Source organism: Aquarana catesbeiana, linkage group LG13, assembly GCF_042186555.1.
Source record: "Aquarana catesbeiana isolate 2022-GZ linkage group LG13, ASM4218655v1, whole genome shotgun sequence".
Lineage (NCBI taxonomy): Eukaryota > Metazoa > Chordata > Amphibia > Anura > Ranidae > Aquarana > Aquarana catesbeiana.
The window spans coordinates 73,749,279-73,769,218 of record NC_133336.1 but is presented as its reverse complement, the minus strand read 5'-3'; the positions used below and the strand labels follow the sequence as shown (position 1 = coordinate 73,769,218).

Sequence of the window (19,940 nt, the reverse complement as noted above, 5' to 3'; positions counted from 1 at the left end):
GCAAGGATGTGGTGGTTTCAGCGGGGGGGCATCTATAGTTTCAAAAAACTATTAGATAAGCACCTGAACGATCGCAGCATACAGGGATATACAATGTAATACTGACATATAATCACACACATAGGTTGGACTTGGTGGACTTGTGTCTTTTTTCAACCTCACCTACTATGTAACCTGTATGGCTACATTGCATCTTGACCATCGTTTCTTCCCCATTCCATTCTTTTCTTCTTTTTTTGTCTGCAAATGTATAACCAAATGAGATAAGGTATAAGATAAGAAGGCCTTGACTAAAGAATACATCAACTTCGGTCCTCTTAACTCTTTTTCAATAAAGACACAGACTGCATGACATGGGTTATAAACAGCCACAGCAGCCATTTTATTAACAACTTAATAAATAACATCAACTACAACAATTTCAATAATGCAAATTTAACAATGCAACCAGGAGGGGGTCTTTGGATGTCCTTAAAGCACACTTTTGCAACCATAATCACCCATGTCCTCAGCCGTACCCCAACCGGCTCAAAGACGATTACAGACTCAACATTCTTACATTTTCCCCCAGGAGACCTAGCTCTTGGGAGAACCACCAATAACCAATTGGCAGTATCATACCCTAGATGGGCCCCCCAATTTTTCAACACTGACCCCCCAAAGACCCCCTAACCCACCAAGCTGCTGTGACAAATGGACAAATGGTCAATATATATATTTTTTTTTTAAATAAAATTTGTAACCACAAAACATTGCCACACAATCCCAAGTACACCAGGAACCCAGGATGCAGGGCAGGAGGGAGGGGAACCTTCCTCTTCATCAGAACTTTCTGGATTTATACCCAGCATTCCTTGCAAGCACCACCCTTGCGGCTCAATCCTGCCCATGTAAACTTCAGCCTCCAATCAGGTAAGAACTACTCCCCTATCCCACTACCGTCCTAGTTGACCCTTTTCTGACCTATTCCTCCCTTTAGTCGACCCTCCATCCATTTTCTCTTCTCCAGGTTGCACTTTAATGTCATTGTAATATAAACTTACAATTCAATTTCAATACAACTTCTCACATAAAATAAGGCCCTCTCATATTTCAGACTGTCTTCCTTTGACTTATAATGGTTTTTGGTCAGTTTGGTTTTTATTGCATTTAAAAGTTTAAACATTTTTAACATGTTTTTATATCTGTGCATACATATACAATATTTGTTTCACAAGCTGTATCGCTTAAACTTCAAACCCTCTGCATTAATTGATGTTAGAGTTGCAGTTCAGTGAGTAAAATAAGTATTTGATCCCCAAGCAAAACATGACTTAGTACTTGGTGAAGAAACCCTTGTTGGCAAGCGCAGAGGTAAGACGTTTCTTGTAGTTAGTGACCAGGTTTGCACACATCTCATGAGGGATTTTGGTCCACTCTTCTTTACAGATCTTCTCTAAATCCTTAAGGTTTCTTGGCTGTCGAAGTTTCAGCTCCCCCCATAAATTTTCTATAGGATTAAGGTCTGGAGACTGGCTAGGCCACTCCATGACCTTAACGTACTTCTTCTTGGGCCACGCCTTTGTTGCCTTAGTGGTATGTTTTGGGTCAGTGTCCTGATGAAAGACCCATCCATGACCCATTTTCAGTGTTCTGGCTGAGTGAAGAAGGTTCTCATGCAAGATTTTACAATACATGGCCCTGTCCATTGGCCCCTCAATGTGGCAAAGTCGGCCTGTACCTTTAGCAGAGAAACAGCCCCAAAGTATAATGCTTCCACAGCCATGCTTGGCTGTAGGGATGGTGTTCTTAGGGTCATAGTCTGCATTTTCCTTCCTCCAAACAGAGAGACTCGAGTTAATGCCAAAGAGCTCAATTTTGGTCTTATCTAAGGTCATTAAGGTCATGGAGTGACCTAGTAAGTCTCCAGACCTTAATCCTATAGAAAATTTATGGAGAGAGCTGAAACTTCGAGTTGCCACGAGACAGCCAATATGTCAGGGCTGGGCTCAGCCCTTCCTTCTCAAAGCTGGCCGCTCAGCTGTCGGCTAATTGCCAGCTCCTTTCTCTCCACAGTGACTCACTGTTGACTGTTGATGATATCCTGCTCGTCAGTCCTGCCTACTTAAGCCGTTCAACCCAGATGATCTCTGCTTTCGCCTTGGTCACATCTCTAGAGGTGCTCTCCTGTGTTCCTGTTAAAGACTTGCTTGGCTGACATTTCTTCTGACTCCAGATCCTGCTTGCTGTTCTACTACGCTCATCTTTGGCTCCTTGACGTTTTGGCTTGTCTGACTATCCGTTTCGGTTCCTGAACTCTGGCTATGTTTTGACTATGTTTACTCGGTTTACCTTTTTATTATTATTATTATTATTATTATTCAACAAGTGTGATTTAACTGTACTTCTGTCTCAGTCTGATTCATGGTTTCTGACACAAGATACCTTAAGGATTTACAGAAGATCTGCAAAGAAGAGTGGACCAAAATCCCTCCTGAGATGTGTGCAAATTTGGTCACCAACTATAAGAAACATCTTACCTCTGTGCTTGCCAACAAGGGTTTCTCCACCAAGTACTAAGTCATGTTTTGTTTGGGGATTAAATACTTATTTTACTCACTGAACTGCAACTAAATTTATAACATTTGTTTTATGTGTTTTTCTGGATTTGTGGTTGATATTCTGTGTCTATCATTTAAAATACACAGACGATAAAAAATATAAATTATAGACCCTTCATTTATTTGTAAGTAGGTAAACTTACAAAATCTGCAGGGGATCAAATAATTATTTTCCCCATTGCATTTACCTGAATAAAAAAAAAATGAAACTACTCTTTGCCAACCATTTCTCATGTAAGACAAGCCTACAGCTTTTTATAACACATTGGGGTAATTAATAAAAGTGTCTGAGACAAACTTTGTGGTAAAAATGAAAGATAGATTCTGATGGTTACTCCCGGCAATGATACGAGTTAAGATAGAACATTTCGTTTACAGCAGAACACTTTATTTGAGAGTCATGTACATAATACAGCATCCGGTATTCCATTTGCACTGATCTCTACGCATTGCATGATAAATGAAGATCTTGATTCATGCTGTTAAGGTTTATTGCATTCTGTAGATCACTGTAGACAAACATTCACAGCATTAGGATGTAGTTCTAGGTACAGTGAAGTGATTTATGGTTTACAATTACCTGGATAATTAAACTAGAGATGTTCCCCCTGCTCAAGTGGGTCTCATTCAGGTCCTTCAAAGCCTCTCAGCTGTCAACCTATTCTAAATTACCTTCCCACCAGCTTAAAGGTTAATAGAGACTGTATAAACCTACATAGGACATAGTTATTCAATTGAAAAAAGACACAAGTCTATCTAGCTCAACTGATATAAAAAAACGTGTAAATAAATTGAAAATGTCTTTATATAGAACCCTATCATTATTATTAATATTATTACTATTATTATTGTCATTTCATAGCAACAGTTGATCCAGAGGAAGGCAAAAAATCTTTTCAAACATATTCCAATTCCCTCAAACAGGGAGAAACCTTTTTTCCTGATTCAACAAGGCAATCAGATATTTCTCCTTGGGTTTTAAAAAAAAACTACAGTTGCCCTTTAAGGCTGCTTATGTTCAGCTTTACTTGACTAGTCTGTGTAAATTATGTTTTGAGCTACATATCTCTGCAGTTATAATATGGGGTAAATAGACTGTGCACTTTGCAAAGTGCAGTTGCACTCAGTTGAAAGTACCCAATCACGTGCAAGGGAAAAAAAAAAACTGCATTTTTGCTTGCACATGATTGGATGATGGAAGTCAGCAGAGCTTTTGCTCATCTACTAAGCTCAGGAACAGCTGCTCTTGCAGAGTGCAACTACACTCTGCCTTTAGTAAATCAACCCCATAGTGTGTTTATAGGTTAATACATTTGAGAGTTATAAAATTGCTTCTGTTTTCCATTACAAAAAAGGTCTAGTATAATCGTGCTGATATACAAAATATGGTTTAAGAAAGTCTGTTTGATACTCTTGTTTAGTGTGTATTTCACAGCAGTATCTCATAAAAATGTATACCTCTTTGGAAGTAATACCACATGGATGCATTAATGTGTTACATATGGTCATTAATCGTTTGCCGACCAGCCGCCGTCATTATACTGCGGCAGGTTAGCTCGGCTGCGCAAATCGCCGTAGCTGCACATCGGCCGCTTTAAGAGCAATAGCAGGTGAGCAGCGGCCACCCGTGATCACCCCACAGAGAGCCAGAACGGGGATCTGTCAATGTAAACAAACAGATCCCCGTTCTGACAGGGGAGGAGAGAGAGATCTGCTGTTTCTAGTGATCAGGAACAGTGATCTCTCTCTACTCCCAGTTACTCCCCTCCCCCCACAGTTAGAAACACCTCCCTAGGGAACACTTAACCCCCCTAGTGTTAACCCCTTCTCTGCCAGTGCCATTTATACAGTAATCAGTGGCTATTTGTAGCATAAATGTCACTGTTCTCAAAAAAGTGTCAAAAGTGTCTGATCTGTCCGCCGCAATGTCGCAGTCCCACTAAAAATCGCTGATCGCCACCATTACTAGTAAAAAAATAATAATAATAATAAAAATGCCATAAATATATCCCCTATTTTGTAGACGCTATAACTTTTGTGCAAACCAATCAATATACGCTTATTGCGATTTTACTTATACTACTCCTCAAGCACTAGTAACAACTTCTGATTGGTGGACTGTGCTGAGTTGTCTCCATTCTCCAACCATTATCCTGGCTTTATTTTTTTAATCAAGATAGTATTTTCATCACCAAAATAATTGTGAAAGTACTGCCATGATACAAAGTACCACTCGGTAAGGTTTCTACCTTACTGAGTGAAATTCTCCCTAATTTGTGTCTCATTTGCTTCCCATTCCAGACAGTGCAGCTAACAGCAGGAGATAGTGCTGTCAAGCTAGTAAATAATAGGCATGACTAGGTGTGGTCAGGTTTGATTGACAAGCTAGAGTGGCAACACTGCTCTGAATTCAGGGGAAATGTAGCATTGTTGCCACCCCAACACAAGAAGCTGCATTAGGTGGACTTCCCTGGCAGGCTCAACAAGTATTTGTGGGACTAAGGGCACCACTATTACCATGTTTCTAAATAAACACAATTTCTAAAAATGACCTTTACTGTTCTTGTTCTGTTTGCACAGGTGGAGGTGGTGGATGGAGTGACATTACGGAGTTGCCATGGGCTGGGAAATCTCTTATTGAAGGAGCAGAAGGGGGCCAATCTTGCTATCAGGCAAAGGCCACTCTTCAGTGGGACACCTATGGTGGCTTTGGTGGTGGTGGAGGTCCATGTACATCTGGTGGAGGAGGAGGAGGATACCAAGGTAGGTTGATGGCTCAGTATTGCTAAATGTTAGAGGTTTAAAGCTCGATGATGTTAGAAAGAAAATAAGAAAAAATTATAGAAGTATTAATATATACATATACATGAATAGAGCAAAAATATTTACAGATGAGGCTTATGTCAAAGCATTATGGTCTAGCACCTCACCCCAGTGTAGGTCTGTCACTCAGCCCGAGCCAATTTTCAGCTTTCAGCGCTGTCGCTTTTTAAATGATAATTGCGCAGTCATGCTAAACTGTGCCAAAACTAAATTTTTATCATTTTTTTCCCACAAGTAGAGCTTTCTTTTGGTGGTATTTCATCATCTCTGGGGTTTTTATTTTTTTGCTAAACAAATGAAAATTGTGAAAAAAAAAAGTTTTTCTTCGTTTCTGTTATAAAATTTTGTAAATAAGTAAGTTTTCATCTTCACTTATAGGGACTGATGACTCTGCACTGACGGGCACTGATAGGCACCGATGAGGTGGCACCAATGAGGTGGCACTGATGATGGGCACTGATAGACGGCACTAATGGGCACTGATAGGTGACACTGATATGCAGCACTGATGGGCACTGATAGGTGACACTGATGGGCAGTGAAAGGCTGCACTGATGGGTACATATGAGTGGCACTGATGGGCACTGATAGGGGGCACTGATGGGTACTAATAGGGGGCACTGATGGGCATGGTTGGGCACTGATAGGTGGCACTGATTGACACCGATGGGTGGCACTGATAGGCGGTACTGATGGGTACTAATAGGTGGTACTGATGGGCATGGATGGACACTGATAGGTGGCAGTGATTGACACTGATGGGTGGCACTGATGGATGCTGATAGATGGCACTAATAGGCATCACTGTAAAGGCATCACTGGCAGGCATTACTGATTGGCACCGTGTGGCATCATATATGGGCACTTATTGGCATACGTTTTGGGCACAGATTGGCATCCCTGGTGGCCATGGGTGGCATACCTGGTGGTCATCAGTGGTGGCCATCCCTGGTGGTCCTGGTGGCATCCCTGGTGGTCCTAGGTGGGCATGCTTGGGGGGCTGTGCTGGTAATCAATCAGCGCAGACCCCCCCCCCATTAGGAGAGCAGCCAATCTGCTATCCTCTACCCGCGTCTGTCAGACGCGAGCGAGGAAAAGCCGATAAACAGCTCTTCCTGTTTACATAGTGATCAACTGTGAATGCTGTGAATGGACACAGTTGTTCAGATGGTAAAGAGTCTCCGTCAGAGACTCTTTACTGAGATCAGTGTTGCGGTGTGTCAGAGTGACACGCCACACCACCGATCACCGCACGCCGGCTGTTATCCTAAAAGACGTTATATTACATCCACTCAGGATAACGAAACCACCGCCCAGCCGTCATTTTGCTATAGGCTGGGCGGGAAGTGGTTAAGATAAAATACTTTATTACAACAATAATCTAAAACCATAATGGTGGCCACAGCCATAACAGTAAGGGACATATAAAGTGAATAGACAAGCCGATATGGGTCAAACACATACAGATAACACATAAAACATGTAACACTAAACACAAAATGTCCGGTCGTCAAGCTGATGTGCACATGTAGCATCCACTTGGCCCAAGCTGTGTAGTTAATTAAAAATTCAATGATCTATGTGCAGCACACATGTGTCAGCCCACTGGAGGATCGAGCCATGGGGGGAGAGGGGGAAGGGGAAGGAAAGATGAATGAATGATATACATGAATAGGAATATAACCTAAAATAGTGTTTTGGTAATCAGCACTGACCTTGTGTGATATTTGGACATCTGGATCACTAGCCAGCCGTGTCTTTTGTTAAAACAGTCTTTATTTCTCTGAGAAGCGCAAACAAAACAGATTATAGTCAGCAAAACAAACAAAACAGTTTATACACAAAGTGTCAAGTGTCATAGGCGTGCACAGCCTATTCGATTAGGGTGTGCACCCCAAAACTCAAACACACACGTGTGTGGATATATATATATATATATGTAGACATATATACAGACGCACGCTTTTAAATAAATGTAAACAAACATTTTGAAAACAATTTTTAATATTTCAGTACATTTTACATCTTATGGCAGAGCTGGTCAGAGGGAGAAAGTGGGGGTGAGAGAGGGGAAGATGGGATCAGTTGGCAGTACTAGGGTGGGATGAGTGGCAGTGGTGGGGGGTGGGGATCAGTGGCAGTGCTGGGGGGTGGGATCAGTGGCAGTGTTGAGAGGCATGAGATCAGTGGCAGCAGTGGTGGAGGGGTGGGATCAGTGACAGTGCTTGGTGGGGGAGATAGGATGAGTGGCAGTGCTGGGGGGCATGGGATTAGTGGCAGTGCTGTGTGGGGGAGATAGGATGAGTGTCAGTGCTGAGGGGCATGGGTGGGGGGATGGATGGGATCGGTGGCAGTGCTGGATGGAGGGATGGATGGGATCGGTGGCAGTGCTGGGTGGGGGGGATGGATGGGATCAGTGGCAGTGATGGGTGGGGGGATGGATGGGATCAGTGGCAGTGCTGGGTGGGAGGATGGATGGGATCGGTGGCAGTGCTGGGTGGGGTGATGGATGGGATCCGTGGCAGTGCTGGGTGGGGTAATGGATGGAATTGGTGGCTGTGCTGGGTGGGGGGATGGATGGGATCGGTGGCAGTGCTGAGTGGGGGGATGGATGGGATCGGTGGCAGTGCTGGGTGGGGGGATGGAAGGAATCGGTGGCAGTGCTGGGTGGGGGGATGGATGGGATCGGTGGCAGTTCTGGGTGGGGGGATGGATAGGATCGGTGGCAGTGCTGGTTGGGGGAGTGGATGGGATCGGTGGCAGTGCTGGGTGGGGGATGGATGGGATCACTGACAGTGCTGGGTGGGGGGATGGATGGGATAGGTGGCAGTGCTGGGTGGGGGGATGGATGGGATAGGTGGCAGTGCTGGGATGGATGGGATCGGTGGCAGTGCTGGGTGGGGGGATGGATGGGATCGGTGGCAGTGCTGGGTGGGGGGGTGGATAGGATCGGTGGCAGTGCTGGGTGGGGGGGTGGATAGGATCAGTGGCAGTGCTGGGTGGGGGGGTGGATGGGATCGGTGGCAGTGCTGGGTGGGGGGATGGAAGGAATCGGTGGCAGTGCTGGGTGGGGGGATGGATGGGATCGGTGGCAGTTCTGGGTGGGGGGATGGATAGGATCGGTGGCAGTGCTGGTTGGGGGAGTGGATGGGATCGGTGGCAGTGCTGGGTGGGGGATGGATGGGATCGCTGACAGTGCTGGGTGGGGGGATGGATGGGATAGGTGGCAGTGCTGGGTGGGGGGGATGGATGGGATAGGTGGCAGTGCTGGGATGGATGGGATCGGTGGCAGTGCTGGGTGGGGGGATGGATGGGATCGGTGGCAGTGCTGGGTGGGGGGATGGATGGGATAGGTGGCAGTGCTGGGTGGGGGGGTGGATGGGATCGGTGGCAGTGCTGGGTGGGGGATGGATGGGATCGTGGCAGTGCTGGGTGGGGGGATGGATGGGATCGGTGGCAGTGTTGGGTGGGGGGATGGATGGGATTGGTGGCAGTGCTGGGTGGAAGGATGGATGGGATTGGTGGCAGTGCTGGGTGGGGTGATGGATGGGATCCGTGGCAGTGCTGGGTGGGGTAATGGATGGGATCGGTGGCAGTACTGGGTGGGGGGATGGATGGGATAGGTGGCAGTGCTGGGTGGGGGGATGGATGGGATAGGTGGCAGTGCTGGGATGGATGGGATCGGTGGCAGTGCTGGGTGGGGGAAAGGATGGGATCGGTGGCAGTGCTGGGTGGGGGGATGGATGGGATCGGTGGCAGTGCTGGGTAGGGGGATGGATAGGATCGGTGGCAGTGCAGGGTGGGGGGATGGATAGGATCGGTGGCAGTGCTGGGTGGGGGGTGGATGGGATCGGTGGCAGTGCTGGGTGGAGGGCTGGATGGGATCGGTGGCAGTGCTGGGTGGGGGGGTGGATAGGATCGGTGGCAGTGCTGGGTGGGGGGGTGGATGGGATCGGTGGCAGTGCTGGGTGGGGGGATGGATGGGATCGGTGGCAGTGCTGGGTGGGGGGGTGGATGGGATCAGTGGCAGTGCTGGGTGGGGGGGTGAATGGGATCGGTGGCAGTGCTGGGTGGGGGGATGGATGGGATCGGTGGCAGTGCTGGGTGGGGGTATGGATGGGATCGGTGGCAGTGCTGGGTGGGGGTATGGATGGGATCGGTGGCAGTGCTGGGTGGGGGGATGGATGGGATCGTTGGCAGTGCTGGGTGGGGGGATGGATGGGATCGGTGGCAGTGCTGGGTGGGGGGGTGGATGGGATCGGTGGCAGTGCTGGGTGGGGGGATGGATAGGATCGGGGGGGTGGATGGGATCTGTGACAGTGCTGGGTGAGGGGATGAATGGGATCGGTGGCAGTGCTGGGTGGGGGGTGGATGGGATCAGTGGCAGTGCTGGGTGGGGGGATGGATGGGATCGGTGGCAGTGCTGGGTGGAGGACTGGATGGGATCGGTGGCAGTGCTGGGTGGGGGGGTGGATAGGATCGGTGGCAGTGCTGGGTGGGGGGGTGGATGGGATCGGTGGCAGTGCTGGGTGGGGGGATGGATGGGATCAGTGGCAGTGCTGGGTGGGGGGGTGGATGGGATCAGTGGCAGTGCTGGGTGGGGGGGTGAATGGGATCGGTGGCAGTGCTGGGTGGGGGGATGGATGGGATCGGTGGCAGTGCTGGGTGGGGGTATGGATGGGATCGGTGGCAGTGCTGGGTGGGGGTATGGATGGGATCGGTGGCAGTGCTGGGTGGGGGGATGGATGGGATCGTTGGCAGTGCTGGGTGGGGGGATGGATGGGATCGGTGGCAGTGCTGGGTGGGGGGGTGGATGGGATCGGTGGCAGTGCTGGGTGGGGGGATGGATAGGATCGGGGGGGTGGATGGGATCTGTGACAGTGCTGGGTGAGGGGATGAATGGGATCGGTGGCAGTGCTGGGTGGGGGGTGGATGGGATCAGTGGCAGTGCTGGGTGGGGGGATGGATGGGATCGGTGGCAGTGCTGGGTGGGGGGATGGATGGGATCGGTGACAGTGCTGGGTGGGGGGATGGATGAGATGGGTGGCAGTGCTGGGTGGGGGGGTGGATGGGACAGGTGGCAGTGCTGGGTGGGGGGGTGGATGGTATCGGTAGCAGTGCTGGGTGGGGGTATGGATGGGATCGGTGGCAGTGCTGGGTGGGGGTATGGATGGGATCGGTGGCAGTGCTGGGTGGGGTAATGGATGGGATCGGTGGCTGTGCTGGGTGGGGGTATGGATGGGATCGGTGGCAGTGCTGGGTGGGGGGATGAATGGGATAGGTGGCAGTGCTGGGTGGGGGGATGGATGGGATCGTTGGCAGTGCTGGGTGGGGGGATGGATGGGATCGGTGGCAGTGCTGGGTGGGGGGGTGGATGGGATCGGTGGCAGTGCTGGGTGGGGGGATGGATAGGATCGGGGGGGTGGATGGGATTGGTGGCAGTGCTGGGTGGAAGGATGGATGGGATCGGTGGCAGTGCTGGGTGGGGTGATGGATGGGATCCGTGGCAGTGCTGGGTGGGGTAATGGATGGGATCGGTGGCAGTACTGGGTGGGGGGATGGATGGGATAGGTGGCAGTGCTGGGTGGGGGGATGGATGGGATAGGTGGCAGTGCTGGGTGGGGGGGTGGATGGGATCGGTGGCAGTGCTGGGTGGGGATATGGATGGGATCGGTGGCAGTGCTGGGTGGGGTAATGGATGGGATCGGTGGCTGTGCTGGGTGGGGGTATGGATGGGATCAGTGGCAGTGCTGGGTGGGGGGATGGATGGGATAGGTGGCAGTGCTGGGTGGGGGGGTGGAAGCGATAGGTGGCAGTGCTGGGTGGGGGGATGGATGGGATCGGTGGCAGTGCTGGGTGGGAGTATGGATGGGATCGGTGGCAGTGCTGGGTGGGGGGATGGATGGTTGCTGTGTCTCCGGCTCCCTCCAGGCTTCACGTGCTTCCTCACACAGTGGAGACCTCCTCCGCTCTTCCTTCTGGATCAGCTGGCTATTGCAGTCCCCCGGACACCATGCCCCCATCTGCCTGCTGCCGTAAATTCAATGGGCGGAGCCACGGAGAAGCTAGGTGGGCAGTCCTGCAGCAGTTACTTAGAACGAAGGAGTCAGGGGGAGCTGGGAGGAGGAGCCAGCAGTTCTAGTACAGTAGCCGATGGAAACATAGAGCACCAGGATGGATGAGAGGGGCAGCGGGGCGGCATATAGAACAACCAATGCTCTGCATTTTCCTCTATGCAGTCCCTGAATGCTTGCTTCTCCTCTTCCTCCCGAAGCCATTCAACGGCTGTAGGGCGGAAAATGCAGAGCATTGGTTGTTCTATATGCTGCCTGCTGCCCCTCTCATCCAGGTGTAAACAAGTATGTCAGGGGATTAGGGTGTGCCCAGGCACACCCGGCACCCCCACTGCGCACGCCTATGGTCAGGGTCTGGAGTCAGGCTCGGAGACCAGTAGCTTATAGCAGTGCAACTGCTGGCACCAACCAACCAGATGAATAAGTACAGAGTTTAAGTACTAACCTGTGTTGACCAGAGCTCCAGATGATGGACATGGGTTTTGCTGTATGTTAGCACTAGGCTGAACTCCTCAGGATCGCCCCACCAGGAGGAGAGCAAACCAGAGTCCAGTAGCAGATATAACAGGTAAGGATAAGCAAAAGCATAATCCGTAATCAAGGTCGGTAACAAGTGGTTGCAGGTTGAGATCAAGCAGAAGCATAGTCGAGGAACGAGCCTAAGGTTGACAACGAGTGGTAACAAAAATAAGGATGGCAGCAGAAGTCACATGAAAGAGATATTGGCTGGAGAGAGCACAAAAATCTGGCCAACAACAAACACAGAGGCATACCTTAAAGGGGTTGTAAACCCTCATGGTTTTTCACCCTAATGCATTCCATGCATTAAAGTGAAAATCCTTCTGTAGTGCTGCAGCCCCCTAGCCCCCCCTCCTTCTACTTACCTAAACGCTATCTTCCTCCGACCGGAAACGAGCACACCAACTCTAGCTGGTGTCGTGTCCTGATTGGATAGATTGATAGCAGTGCAGCCAATCAATCCAATGACGCGGGCACCGGGGGGCGGGGCTGAGTCCTGCTTTGCGTGTAAATATACGCAAAAGCAGGACCCCGGGAGCGCGCCCGCACGGGTGTCCACCAAGGAGATCGCTTCTCCAGCGTGGACAACCGATGTGGAGAGGAGCTACCAGCACTGCCAGGGGACCCCAGAAGAGGTGGATAGGGGCCAATCTGTGTAAAACAAACTGCACAGTGGAGGTTTGTTACTTTAAAAAAAAAAAAAAAAAAAAAAAGGTTTACAACCCCTTTAAATCAGGACATTCATGGGAGTAGCAAAGAGTTTAATGTTCAAGAAAAACAGAGTAAAGTGATTGTAAAGCTACTTTTTTTATTTGTAAATAACAAATATATCATACTTACCTCCACTGTGCAGTTCATTTTGCACAGAGTGGCCCCGATCCTCCTCTTCTGGGGTCCCTATGATCTACCATCCAGGACCCATCCCTGGCATCCTGTACACCTGTAAAAAGTATAGCTCTAAGATTATACAAATAATATTGGTACTGTAAATTGTGTAACTCTTAAGAATAGGGCTTTATGATTTACAGTACCAATCTTATTTTTAATTACTTCATATTTTTAATGACTACATTTTGGAGCTATCCTTTTTACAGTATCTATTCAATTTACCAAACCACACTTTATCAGTTTGTTACAATTTAATTTTCAATGTGTTTTTTAGCCCTGATAAAGGGGGTTAATTCACAAACCCCAGAAATGTGTTGGGTTTTAGACCTTCTGGCTCTAGTTTCTTGCTGAATCCCCAGACTGCTAGCTTGTTTGATTTGTGGATAGGGATGAGCCGAACACCCCCCGGTTCGGTTCGCACCAGAACCCGCGAACGGACCGAAAGTTCGCACGAACGTTAGAACCCCATTGACGTCTATGGGACTCGAACGTTCGAAATCAAAAGTGCTCATTTTAAAGGCTAATTTGCATGGTATTGTCCTAAAAAGGGTTTGGGGACCCGGGTCCTACCCCAGGGGACATGTATCAATGCAAAAAAAACTTTTAAAAACGGCCGTTTTTTCGGGAGCAGTGATTTTAATGATGCTTAAAGTAAAAAAAAAAAGTGAAATATTCCTTTAAATATCGTACCTGGGGGGTGTCTATAGTATGCCTGTAAAGTGACGCGTGTTTCCCATGTTTAGAACAGTCCCTGCACCAAATGTCATTTTTAAAGGAAAAAATCTCATTTAAAACTGCTTGCGGGTTTAATGTCATGTCGGGTCATGGCAATATGGATGAAAATCAGTGAGACAAACGGCATGGGTACCCCCCAGTCCATTACCAGGCCCTTTGGGTCTTGTATGGATATTAAGGGGAACCCCGCACCCAAATTAAAATAAGGAAAGGTGTGGGGCCACCAGGCCCTATATACTCTGAACAGCAGTGCAAACAAGACAGGGACTGTAGGTTTGTTGTTAAGTAGAATCTGTTTGTAATTTTGAACATTTTTAACGTGTTTAGCTCCAGCCAAAAAATCTTTTCTAAGCTTTTTGGAAAACATAGGGAAGGGTTATCACCCCTGTGACATTTGTTTTGCTGTCTTTCCTCCTCTTCAGAAGATTTCACCTCACTTTTTTGTCCCAATGAAAAATGTTTTTTGAAAATTTGGGTTTTTTTGTGGAACAAGGATTGGAAAGCATCAGTGGAAAGGAGAAATTGTTTTCCCATATTAACTCTTACAGGAGAGAATTTCCCTTCCTAGGGGTAGATTTCATCTCACTTCCTGTTGTCTCCTTCCGTTTGCAAGTAGGAGTCATTTGTAAGTTAGATGTTTGAAAGTAGGGTCCTGCCCTATATACTCAGCAGAAATTTGGGCCTTAGGTATTGCTGTGGCCACAACACTGTAAGCCCTCACAGGGCCCTGCTGTGAAATATTAGATCAAGAATTGTAATTACATGCCCCTGTTGAACAGGAGCTGAAAAATTAGGCCTTAGGCACTGGTGCTGGTGCCACAACACTGCAACCCCTCACAGACACTCTAGTTGGAACGCAGGAATGAGCCCTGCTGCAAAGTATTGCTTCAAAAATTGTAATTACACGCCCCTGTTAGACAGGGGCAGAAAAATTGGGCCTTAGGCACTGGTGCTGGTGCCACAACACTGCAACCCCTCACAGACACTCTAGTTGGAACGCAGGAACGAGCCCTGCTGCAAAGTATTGCTTCAAAAATTGTAATTACACGCCCCTGTTAGACAGGGGCAGAAAAATTGGGCCTTAGGCACTGGTGCTGGTGCCACAACACTGCAACCCCTCACAGACACTCTAGTTGGAACGCAGGAACGAGCCCTGCTGCAAAGTATTGCATCAAAAATTGTAATTACACGCCCCTGTTAGACAGGGGCAGAAAAATTGGGCCTTAGGCACTGGTGCTGGTGCCACAACACTGCAACCCCTCACAGACACTCTAGTTGGAATGCAGGAACGAGCCCTGCTGCAAAGTATTACATCAAAAATTGTAATTACACGCCCCTGTTAAACAGGGGCTGAAAAATTGGGCCTTAGGCACTGGTGGTGGCGCCCAGAACCAAAAATGTTCTTACAAGCTATCAGCGTGATGATTGAGGAGGAAGAGGATAATTACTCAGGGATAGTCACTCAGCATCAGCATAGGCAGTCTTTGAAGGGATCTGAGATTTCAAAAAAAATTATTCGGTTACATCAGCATCAGGTGCTTGGTAGCTGGTGGTGATCCAAGACTCATTCATTTTTATGAAGGTCAGCCGATCGACCGAGTCGGTGGACAGACGCACCCTGTGATCGGTTACCACGCCTCCAGCAGCACTGAATGTGCGTTCCGAAAGAACGCTGGATGCAGGACAGGCCAGTAGCTCAATTGCATACTGTGCAAGCTCTGGCCAGTGATCCATCCTCAAGACCCAGTAACCCAGAGGATTTTCGGTGGGAAAGGTGTCCAAGTCTGATCTTGCCCCTAGGTATTCCTGCACCATATAAAACAGACGCTGGCGATGGTTGCTGGAACCGATCATACCTTGGGGCTGCGGACCAAAAAATTGTCTGAACGCATCGGTCAGACGGCCACCTTCTCCACCGCTCCTTCTTTGACTGACCGAAGCCTCAGCAACACGTTGTCCAGAAACAGGAGTTTGTAACCTCCCAGTCTCTGGGAACGCGTTGCACAGACCTTTCTGCAAGGCCTCCCGAAGATGTTTCATCCTCTGCTCCCTCTGCGATGGCAAGATAAGGTCCGCAACCTTACCCTTGTAACGTGGATCAAGGAGGGTTGCCAGCCAGTATTGGTCCTTCTCCTTGATACCACGAATACGAGGATCCTTACGCAGGCTTTGCAGGATCAGGGAGGCCATGCAGCGTAGGTTTGCTGAGGCATTCGGTCCGGAGTCCTCTGGGTCACTAAGAACGACATGGTCCGCAGCCACCTCCTCCCAGCCACGTACAAGTCCATGTGTTTCTTGGGACTGATCCCTTAAAGACTGCTGCTGATGCTGAGTGCCAGGCTCCACCTCCATACTGACACAATCTTCCTCCTCCTCCTCTTCCTCCTCGTCCTCTTCCTGTGTGATCGGCGGGCACGCAGGAACACTGTCTGGATAAAGGGGGCCTTGAGAGCTAAGGAAGTCCTCCTCTTCCTGCCTCTGTTCTGCCTCAAGTGCCCTGTCCATTATTCCACGCAGCGTGTGCTCCAACAGGTGGACAAGGGGGACAGTGTCACTGATGCATGCACTGTCACTGCTCACCATCCTCGTGGCCTCCTCGAATGGTGACAGGACAGTGCATGCATCCCTGATCATGGCCCACTGGCGTGGGGAAAAAAAACCAAGCTCCCCTGACCCTGTCCTGGTGCCATAGTCGCACAGGTACTCATTGATGGCCCTCTGCTGCGTGTGCAGCCGCTGCAGCATGGCCAACGTTGAGTTCCACCTGGTGGGCATGTCACAGATTAGGCGGTTCTTGGGCAGGTTAAACTCCTTTTGGAGGTCCGTCAGCCGAGCACTGGCATTATATGACCGGCGGAAATGCACACAGACTTTCCTGGCCTGCCTCAGGACATCCTGTAAGCCCGGGTACCTGCCCAAGAACCGCTGCACCACCAAGTTAAGGACGTGAGCCAAACAGGGCACATGGGTCATTTGTCCCTGTCGGAGGGCAGAGAGGAGGTTGGTGCCATTGTCGCAAACCACCATTCCTGCCTTAAGTTGGCATGGCGTCAACCACCTCTGAACCTGCCCCTGCAGAGCTGACAAAACCTCTGCCCCAGTGTGGCTCCTGTCCCCCAAGCACACCAGCTCAAGCACCGCATGGCATCTTTTGGCCTGCGTACTTGCGTAGCCCCTTGAACGCCTACGGAGCACCGCTGGTTCCGAGGAAGAGGCCATAGAGGAAGAAGAAGAGGAGGGGGTGGAGGAGAGAGGTGTGTCACAATCAGCATTTTGGAGGCGTGGTGGCGGAACAACCTCCAACACTACTGCACCTTGTCCTGCATCCTTCCCAGCTGCCAGCAGAGTCACCCAATGCGCCGTGAAACTTAGGTAACGTCCCTGTCCATGCCTGCTGGACCATGAGTCAGCGGTAATATGCACCTTACCGCTGACCGCCCTGTCCAGCGAGGCATGGACATTGCCTTCCACATGCCGGTAGAGAGCCGGAATCGCCTTCCGTGAGAAAAAGTGGCGTTTGGGTACCTGCCACTGAGGAACCGCACATTCCACAAACTCACGGAAGGGGGCAGAGTCTACCAACTGAAAAGGCAGCAGTTGAAGTGCTAGCAATTTTGCCAAGCTAGCATTCAACCGCTGGGCATGTGGATGGCTGGGAGCAAACTTCTTTCGGCGGTGCAGCAGCTGGGGCAGGGAAATTTGCCTGGTACAATCTGACGTCGGTGTACCAAAAGCAGATTGCCCACAAGTACTTGGCTGTGACACACCTAATTCTACACCTTCATTCCTCTCACTGCAGGTCTCAGAGAGGACTGAAGGTCTAGTGGGGTTGGAAATCTCAGCTGATGAGGAGCAAGGAGAGATCCTCTTTGTTCTTTGGTGTGGGTCTTTTAGATACGCTTGCCAACGAACTGCATGGCAGGTCAACATATGTCTGGTCAAGCATGTGGTACCCAAGCGGGAGATGTTTTGGCCACGCGAGATACGCTTGAGACATATGTTGCAAATAGCAGCGGTGCGATCTGATGCACTCGTCTCAAAAAAGGCCCACACCAAAGAACTTTTTGAATAACGCGCAGAGACTGCAGCGCCCTGCACATGTGGAGCTTTGGGGTGTGATGCAGTCAATGTGCTGCCCTTAGGCTGGCCCCTGGAGGGCATCCTGCCTCGTTGGTGATGTGCCGCCGCCTCCTCCTCCTCCTCCTCCTCCTCCTCCTCCTCCTCCTCTCTCCTATCAGCCACCCACGTTGAGTCAGTGACCTCATCATCCCCTCCCTCCTCATCACTGGAGCAAACCTGGCAGTATGCTGCAGCAGGGGGAGCATGACTGCCAGATTGCTGTCCTTCTTGGGCACCCCCTCTGTCCGTGCTCATGTTACTGCCTTCATCGAGCTCAGTATCGTCATCAGAGCCTTCCAAACGCTGGGCATCCTCCTGGAGCATGTACCCAACACTGTGGTCAAACAGTTCGAGGGAATCCTCATGAGGACATGGTGGAGCTAGGGAAGGAGTCACTGATGACATTGAGCTGAGGGAAGAGGCCGCTGCTTTGCCAGACAAAGCACCCTGGGCATGGGTGAGAGAGGATGAGGAGGATGAGGACGGCTTGGTCATCCACTCGACCAAGTCTTCCGCATGTTGCGGCTCAACACGGCCAGCTGCCGAAAAAAAGGCCAAGCGTGTCCCATGGCCACGTGCTGATGAGGATGCACCGTCTCCACGACCAGCACTAGACACAGAGCCTGCTTGCCCTCTCTTATTGGCTTGTGACTGTCTGCCTCTCCTTCTTGGCCTTCCAGACATACTAATGGCCTGTAGCTGCACTAAGCTGGGATAGAACACCTGTAATTTTCTTCAAGTAGCTTTATATACTGTAACCAGACAAGCCTGCCTGTCAGTAGGAAGATAACAGGAACGGATCTAGCTGAACACTGTGAGCAGGACGCACTGTACTAAATGTAAATAGTCTAGCTGCCTGACCGTGGTACTAATAGGATCAAATAGAACACCTGTAATTTTCTTCAGGTAGCTTTATATACTGTAACCAGACAAGCCTGCCTGTCAGTAGGAAGATAACAGGAACGGATCTAGCTGTACACTGTGAGCAGGACGCACTGTACTAAATGTAAATAGTCTAGCTGCCTGACCGTGGTACTAATAGGATCAAATAGAACACCTGTAATTTTCTTCAGGTAGCTTTATATACTGTAACCAGACAAGCCTGCCTGTCAGTAGGAAGATAACAGGAACGGATCTAGCTGAACACTGTGAGCAGGACGCACTGTACTAAATGTAAATAGTCTAGCTGCCTGACCGTGGTACTAATAGGATCAAATAGAACACCTGTAATTTTCTTCAGGTAGCTTTATATACTGTAACCAGACAAGCCTGCCTGTCAGTAGGAAGATAACAGGAACGGATCTAGCTGAACACTGTGAGCAGGACGCACTGCACTAAATGTAAATAGCAGGAACGGATCTAGCTGAACACTGTGAGCAGGACGCACTGCACTAAATGTAAATAGCAGGAACGGATCTAGCTGAACACTGTGAGCAGGACGCACTGCACTAAATGTAAATAACAGGAACGGATCTAGCTGAACACTGTGAGCAGGACGCACTGCACTAAATGTAAATAGCAGGAACGGATCTAGCTGAACACTGTGAGCAGGACGCACTGCACTAAATGTAAATAGCAGGAACGGATCTAGCTGAACACTGTGAGCAGGACGCACTGCACTAAATGTAAATTGCAGGAACGGATCTAGCTGAACACTGTGAGCAGGACGCACTGCACTAAATGTAAATAGTCTAGAAGATAACAGGAACGGATCTAGCTGAACACTGTGAGCAGGACGCACTGCACTAAATGTAAATAGCAGGAACGGATCTAGCTGAACACTGTGAGCAGGACGCACTGCATTAAATGTAAATAGTCTAGATAGAAGATAACAGGAACGGATCTAGCTAAACTGAATACAGTGTATATATATATATGCAACACCTGGGATGCATATATATACACAATACACTGTAAGTGCAGCTAACTGACTGACTGTTCTGCCTAATCTATCTAACTCAAATCAAATGACACTGTCTCTCTCTCTCTCTATCTCTCAGCACACCGGAACACACACTACACAGGGCCGCCGTGCAGGCGGCCTTATATAGTGTGGGGTGTGTACTAAATCCCCTGAGCCATAATTGGCCAAAGCCACCCTGGCTTTGGCCAATTACAGCTCTCTCTACTGACGGCGCTGTGATTGGCCAAGCATGCGGGTCATAGTGCATGCTTGGCCAAT

The 19,940-nt window shown here is 49.3% G+C and overlaps 1 protein-coding gene across 1 annotated transcript in view; it reads left to right on the top strand.

Annotated features, from left to right (window-relative positions):
• The window catches only part of LTK (leukocyte receptor tyrosine kinase), a 142,170-nt gene that overhangs the window by 43,167 nt on the left and 79,063 nt on the right, over positions 1 to 19,940 (top strand). Inside the window, exon 9 of the mRNA XM_073609766.1 lies at positions 5,181 to 5,363. Within this exon, the coding sequence (XP_073465867.1) occupies positions 5,181 to 5,363 (183 nt within the window). The remainder of the gene's footprint in view (positions 1 to 5,180; positions 5,364 to 19,940) is intronic.